This window comes from Ictalurus punctatus, chromosome 15 (assembly GCF_001660625.3).
Source record: "Ictalurus punctatus breed USDA103 chromosome 15, Coco_2.0, whole genome shotgun sequence".
Classification (NCBI taxonomy): Eukaryota; Metazoa; Chordata; class Actinopteri; order Siluriformes; family Ictaluridae; genus Ictalurus; species Ictalurus punctatus.
The window spans coordinates 26,240,227-26,247,726 of record NC_030430.2 but is presented as its reverse complement, the minus strand read 5'-3'; the positions used below and the strand labels follow the sequence as shown (position 1 = coordinate 26,247,726).

The following is a 7,500-nucleotide window of genomic DNA, read 5'->3' as shown; positions in this document are numbered from 1 at the left end:
ATACCCAGACTTCCCGGGATAGGATCTCTGGATCCATCCCCACCCTGACCAGGCTAAAGCACTTACTGAAAATAAATAAATAAATAAATGAATGTTAAACGTGTGTGTGTGAGATAAGAGTTCAGTTATGGATCCACAACGACTGATTGGGTGACTAATCGTAAAATGTTGGCAATTAGTGAAACAGGAAGTGTACCATGTTGGCCATGTGAAGGGCGGGGTCCAGCGGCATCCCCAGTATGTCATCACTGTAACTTGACTCCAAACTGATGATGTCATCAATTACATCATCCATCTGGAAATAAACACAGGGACAGAGGTGCTGATTAATAAACTAATCCATCATCTACGCTAACAGTTTAACACTGATTTATGACGTAACACTGTGAGTCAGACTGTAATTAACACCGTGCTAGAGTGTTAATAAGCGTGGGTCTACATGTTCGTGTTAACTACAGTGTTAATAACAGTGCTACTCAGAGTATTACACTGTTACTCAGTACGGATGTTAATGTTACAGTGTTAGTCTTACAGTGTTAATAACTGTTATTCACAGTCTTACTGTCTCACAGTGTTACAGTGTTAATAACAGTGGTTGTGTTACAGGGTTAATAACAGTGGTTGTGTTACAGTGTTAATAACAGTGGTTGTGTTAGCAGTGTTACAGTGTTAATAACAGTGGTCGTGTTACAGTGTTAATAACAGTGGTCGTGTTACAGTGTTAATAACAGTGGTTGTGTTAGCAGTGTTACAGTGTTAATAACAGTGGTTGTGTTAGCAGTGTTAATAACAGTGGTTGTGTTACAGTGTTAATAACAGTGGTTGTGTTACAGTGTTACTAACAGTGGTTGTGTTAGCAGTGTTACAGTGTTAATAACAGTGGTCGTGTTAGCAGTGTTACAGTGTTAATAACAGTGGTTGTGTTACAGTGTTAATAACAGTGGTTGTGTTACAGTGTTAATAACAGTGGTTGTGTTACAGGGTTAATAACAGTGGTTGTGTTACAGTGTTAATAACAGTGGTCGTGTTAGCAGTGTTACAGTGTTAATAACAGTGGTCGTGTTACAGTGTTAATAACAGTGGTTGTGTTACAGTGTTACTAACAGTGGTTGTGTTAGCAGTGTTACAGTGTTAATAACAGTGGTCGTGTTAGCAGTGTTACAGTGTTAATAACAGTGGTTGTGTTACAGTGTTAATAACAGTGGTCGTGTTACAGTGTTAATAACAGTGGTTGTGTTAGCAGTGTTACAGGGTTAATAACAGTGGTTGTGTTAGCAGTGTTACAGTGTTAATAACAGTGGTTGTGTTAGCAGTGTTACAGTGTTAATAACAGTGGTCGTGTTACAGTGTTAATAACAGTGGTTGTGTTACAGGGTTAATAACAGTGGTTGTGTTAGCAGTGTTACAGTGTTAATAACAGTGGTTGTGTTACAGTGTTAATAACAGTGGTCGTGTTAGCAGTGTTACAGTGTTAATAACAGTGGTCGTGTTACAGTGTTAATAACAGTGGTTGTGTTACAGGGTTAATAACAGTGGTTGTGTTAGCAGTGTTACAGGGTTAATAACAGTGGTTGTGTTAGCAGTGTTACAGTGTTAATAACAGTGGTTGTGTTAGCAGTGTTACAGTGTTAATAACAGTGGTTGTGTTACAGTGTTAATAACAGTGGTTGTGTTACAGTGTTAATAACAGTGGTTGTGTTACAGTGTTAATAACAGTGGTTGTGTTACAGTGTTAATAACAGTGGTTGTGTTAGCAGTGTTACAGGGTTAATAACAACGTAACTCACATTGTTAGTGTCTCCCAGTGTTTCAAAGTTGGTGACTTTAGTCTAAAAGTAGGTTGATATAATATTTGCGTGGGGAAAGTTCCTTACACGGCTGCTTAAGTGGATTATCTGTGCTTCAGATTATTAAAATCACCTGTGTGTAGTTCACATCTCTGAGGTTGTGAGAGTTTTCTTATGTAGAAGAGTCCAAGATGGGATTTTTCGGTAGTGTGTAAAGCACCGCCTTTAAACACAAACACTTACCTTTAAATCCCACAATAATCAGGGATAGAAAATGTGTACTGAAGAAGGAAATGTGGTTCTGCAGGTGTGTTGATGGTGGAGTGTCTGGTTGTCTTATGTCCCAGGAAGCCCTCATGTCTGTGTTACCTTCTGGCTCTCCCTTTTAGTTATGCAGTCATAGCTAGTCTTGCCGGAGTCCCTGCTTTCACTCTGCACACAAAGTATATTGTCCTTAACCATTATAGGACAATATCATACCTAATAATCTCTCTCTCTCTCTCTCTCTCTCTCTCTCTCTCTCTCTCTCTCTCTCTGTAGAGCTACACACGATACTCCTGAGATGCCAGTGATCCTGACCCCTTCTGCTCTCCGGACCTGCCTGATCCATCCTGATGTCCTACTTCTGGTTGGAGTTCTCATCATATGACATCACACTCTGCTGCTGAGGATGTCCCCACATGGTGCAGACTAAATATCCATGATTACTGTGGATGGTACCACTTAAAAACCATGAAGATGGCTGTGGATGTTCTTCCTTGGACTGCAATGGCTAAGAACAATCTGAACTCAACAGTTGATAACTTCAGTTTGATTCAAGAAACGTAAACTAAACTCTAATGATGCTCAAACTCCTTTTAACACACTGAGCACTTTTCGACTAGCTAGCACACAGTTATAAAAGGGAAATTATTTACAGTCCGGTGTCACCCAGATGAGAACGGGTTCTCTCCTGAGTCCGGTTCCTCTCGAGGGTTCTTCCTCATATCGTCTCAGGGAGTTTTTCCTCTGACATTGTTCGTTAGGGATATATTAAATTTAAAATGTCATATCTGGAACGTATATAAGCGGAAGCCAATTTAAAAATTTAAAATAAAAGCCTAATATGATGACATCTGAATGAGAAGATGGCGAGTGTTGAAATAAATCTAATAAGAGTCCCGTATATCATAAATATATTAGTGCATGAATTGTCCTAGCCGTAATTCTCACATTAATCACTGGTTTAATTGAACAAAATGGCTTCCGCACTCGTTATTCAGCAGCACACAGAATAGCACTCGATCCAGCGCATCCTGTTCTTTTACAGATTTTTCTTTTCAGTTTTTCATCGATGTAACAGACACAACACTGCAACACAACACTTTCCGTGCAACTCCTGGGGTGGGAATTTCTCTTACAGTGATTTAAGCTAGTAAACACGTCCCTGTTCAATTTGTATGATGAAACGCATCTCAATTAACCATCTGATGAAAGGAGGAGGGTCCAGAGTCTTCCAATTTAAGAGTGTTAGCCTTATGTCCTATTCTGACGACTTGTAAACCGTACGTCGTAAACAAACGCCTCAGCTGAAGGAGGATTTATCTCTTGCTTATCATTAGTCATATTAAACATTATTTTATATTTTCAGTGGTACAGTAGTGAGACAAAACATCTTCCACATCTGTTTTCCAGGCTTTACCCTCATTGTTTGTTTCATACTCCCCGCTGTCTGTGGACTTTTATGGAGTTTTGTGGGCGTCACTACATGGAAATGAGCTGTGCCGTGCATGTGGTTGGTAATTTATAGCTGATTATCTATTTTATTAAACATACACACTCAAATACTCAGTACTGAGTACTCAGTACAGCATCATATCTGCTCATTAATCAGTGGAGGAGGAATTACGTGTAAAATGGTTTTGTCGAGTGAACACGCGTTTTTGCAAAGACAACTTTACCCCCTTTGCTTAGTAAAATTAGAGAAGATTTAAATCGTGGTATACTTTACTCTGGCTCAGTAGAGTGGCTCTTATAAAAATGACCATCCTCCCTAAGCTCCTGTACCCATCTTCTTACTTTTGCAGCTAGGAAGAACATATTACTGAGGTGGGTAAGTGACAAGTCTCTGAATATATCGGTTGGCACAAGATTTTGATGGCACTAAGTTGGGCCCTTGAGCAAGGCCCTTAAACCTCTCAGCTCCAGGGGGCGCTGTATCATGGCTGACCCTGCGCTCTGACACCAACCTCCTGACATGCTGGGGTATGCGAAGAAAAGAATTTCACTGTAATGTATATGTGACTAATAAAGACTCTTTATCATTCCGCTGGAATAATGAACTTGTCTAGTTAAAGACAGAGCAGTTTTATAGTGTCTGGAAGCCCTATATCAATAATCTCGGGACTGAATCGTCAGTTATTCTGCGGACGGGTTTTCCCATTCATCTGCCTTCAGTGAGAACATAATGGTTTTGAAGTTGTAACGTACCCTTTTTAAAAATGTCATTTTTTTATTTTTTACTCTTTAAGTGGCTGAGGTTAAATGTGCTCATTATTACTTCTGCTGGGTTTCTTCTCTTTTTATTTATTAATTTTTTTTTTTTTTGGTGTGTTTTATATTTCTCTTAATTGTGGTTGAAATTTTTGCTGTGTTTTCTTCTAAAGTTAGTAAATACTGAATAAATATGTTTGAAAAAAATAAAAACCCTGCTGAGGGCAGAAGAGTGTGTGTACCTCTCTCTCACAGGTGGAGTTGAGGGTGAGTAAAGCCATGGGGCTGTTGGGGGCGCTGTTCACCTGACCGGCTGGAATTCCCCTGGAGTCAGAGGCCTGAGTGACACAGGGCATGCTGGGAAACGGGCCGAGCGTGGTCGATAGGTATGCTTTCACCTGCTGTCTCTGAGCCTGCTGGAGGTGATACTTAGTAGGGTTTTCTAAATGGGTCTTTACCTGCAGACACAAGGAGAGAGAGAGAGAGAGAGAGAGGGAGAGAGAGAGAAAGAGAGAGAGAGAGAGAGAGAGAGAGAGAGAGGGAGAGAGAGAGGGAGAGAGAGAGGGAGAGAGAGAGAGAGAGAGAGGGAGAGAGAGAGAAAGAGAGAGATTATTGGGGTTATGTGCATGTTGAAAGCTATAAACTGTATTCACTCTTCTACACATGTAAATAATCACTCTATCTGGTGTCACCCAGATGAGGATGGGTTCCTTTTGGAGGTTTCTTACTCATATTGTTTCAGGGAGTTTGTCCTCACCACTCTCACCTCTGGATTGTTCATTAGGGATCTAAATCTACATTCAGATTTCAGTCCATTACTAAAAATTTGAATTGAGTTGAATGGCTTGTGGAGAATTATGGGGGCGTGGCCAGGTGGATGGCTGCAGAGAATTATGGGGCGTGGCCAGGTGGATGGGTGCAGAGAATTATGGGGCGTGGCCAGGTGGATGGCTGCAGAGAATTATGGGGGCGTGGCCAGGTGGATGGGTGCAGAGAATTATGGGGCGTGGCCAGGTGGATGGGTGCAGAGAATTATGGGGGCGTGGCCAGGTGGATGGCTGCAGAGAATTATGGGGTGTGGCCAGGTGGATGGCTGCAGAGAATTATGGGGCGTGGCCAGGTGGATGGCTGCAGATAATTATGGGGGCGTGTCCAGGTGGATAGGTGCAGATAATTATGGGGCGTGGCCAGGTGGATGGCTGTAGAGAATTATGGGGCGTGGCCAGGTGGATGGCTGCAGATAATTATGGGGGCGTGGCCAGGTGGATGGCTGCAGAGAATTATGGGGGCGTGGTCAGGTGGATGGGTGCACAGAATTATGGGGCGTGGCCAGGTGGATGGCTGCAGATAATTATGGGGGCGTGTCCAGGTGGATGGGTGCAGATAATTATGGGGCGTGGCCAGGTGGATGGGTGCAGATAATTATGGGGCATGGCCAGGTGGTTGGCTGCAGATAATTATGGGGGTGTGGCCAGGTGGATGGCTGCAGAGAATTATGGGGGCGTGGCCAGGTGGATGGCTGCAGATAATTATGGGGCGTGGCCAGGTGAATGGCTGCAGAGAATTATGGGGTGTGGCCAGGTGGATGGCTGCAGAGAATTATGGGGCGTGGCCAGGTGGATGGGTGCAGATAATTATAGGGGCGTGGCCAGGTGGATGGGTGCAGATAATTATGGGGGCGTGTCCAGGTGGTTGGGTGCAGATAATTATGGGGGCGTGTCCAGGTGGATGGGTGCAGATAATTATGGGGACATGGCCAGGTGGATGGCTGCAGATGTACATGTCAGAGAGCTAAAACAATGCTATCTACACAAGTGAAACAAAGTGTAAATAACGATTTAAAGGGCTAGAAGGAGACACTAAAGTACTTCATGCTTAAAACTGTAATGAAGCGTTTCTCCATACTCAAAAACCAAGAAAACTATGACACAGAGGAACCTGACAGAAAACTACGAGCTGAAAACTCATGGGACAAACAAAGGCCACGCTGATGAGAACGTTGGGCATGAACCAGACCGCTTCTGCTGTAAACTGGCATTCACTCATTTATAGTTTCATCTTCAGTAGCGAGTCTTCTGCTATTCCTGGCTTTGGTTTAAATCTCATTTATTTATATTTTGTAAAATAAAACCGTGTTTAAATTTATATCATGAGCAACTACCAGCAAAAATAATAACTTCAGAATTGAGATTAAATAAACTACAGTAGACAGGGACTGTGTGTGTGTTGGGGGGACAAATGTCTTACCCTCAGCACTTCAGGGGGGACAAGTGCACTGGTGGGCGGGGCCACAGGGGTGCTGACATCAATGGCAGGGCTCTGGGTGAGGTATGGGGTAGAGCTTTGTGTTGAAGTGGGCGGGGCATGGCTTCTACGCTGCTTCTCCCTTCTCTCCTGATCATGAAGTTGCTCACGCATCAACTGTTGACGCAGGAGGACACGGGACGAGGAGAGACAGGAGAGAGATAAACACTGCTGATCTGACTGAGGCGTACTGCAGGGAGACAGAAAGACAGACAGAGAGAGAGAGAGAGTGTGAGAGAGACAGACAGACAGACACAGTTCAGTTCAGTGTTGTGTGCAGCGTGTTTAACGGTGGACGTCGTCCCGGAGCAGCGGTACAGAAATATATACACTCAGGATATAGATGTTAAATGTATGAATTTATCTCTAATGAGCAGCCAGAGGCGACGGTGGTGAGGAAAAACTCCCTGAGACGATATGAGGAAGAAACCTCGAGAGGAACCAGACTCAGAAGGGAACCGTCCTCATCTGGGTGACACCGGATAGTGCGATTATAAATAAATACACCCCTTATATAAATGTACTAATACTACATGCTCAAATAGTGCAGTTGTGTAAGCAGGAAATTCATTACAGTTTCTACAGGAAGTCTGTTGTGTTGAACTTCTCCACTGATCACTGATGGAGACTCGAGTGCAGAACTGTTTGTGGTGATTGTAGTGTTAAAGCTATCACAGCATAACTGTTCATATGAACTGAGGTCCAGAGCATCTTTATGGTGTTTAAGTGGAACCGTCCTCAGTAATCTCAGTGATCTTCAGTCTGCACCATGCGGGACATCCTCAGCAGCAGCATGTGACCTCCAACTGATGAGAACTCCAACCAGAAGTAGAGCATCAGGATGGATCAGGCAGACAGACAGAGAGGCACCGAGACAGACAGATACTGCCCACCTCGTCCGTGAGCACTTAACTAACCCCTAACCTGCCAGCCCCCA

At 43.4% G+C, this 7,500-nt stretch overlaps 1 protein-coding gene across 3 annotated transcripts in view; it reads right to left on the bottom strand.

Moving 5' to 3' along the window:
* Positions 1 to 7,500, bottom strand: part of LOC108276335 (microphthalmia-associated transcription factor) — a 14,716-nt gene that overhangs the window by 4,743 nt on the left and 2,473 nt on the right. For all 3 annotated transcript variants that reach the window (XM_017487927.3, XM_017487926.3, XM_017487928.3), the window contains exons 2-4: positions 6,507 to 6,753; positions 4,502 to 4,717; positions 197 to 295 (exon numbers count right to left, since the gene is read on the bottom strand). In XM_017487927.3, coding sequence (XP_017343416.1) covers positions 197 to 295; positions 4,502 to 4,717; positions 6,507 to 6,753 — 562 coding nt within the window. The remainder of the gene's footprint in view (positions 1 to 196; positions 296 to 4,501; positions 4,718 to 6,506; positions 6,754 to 7,500) is intronic.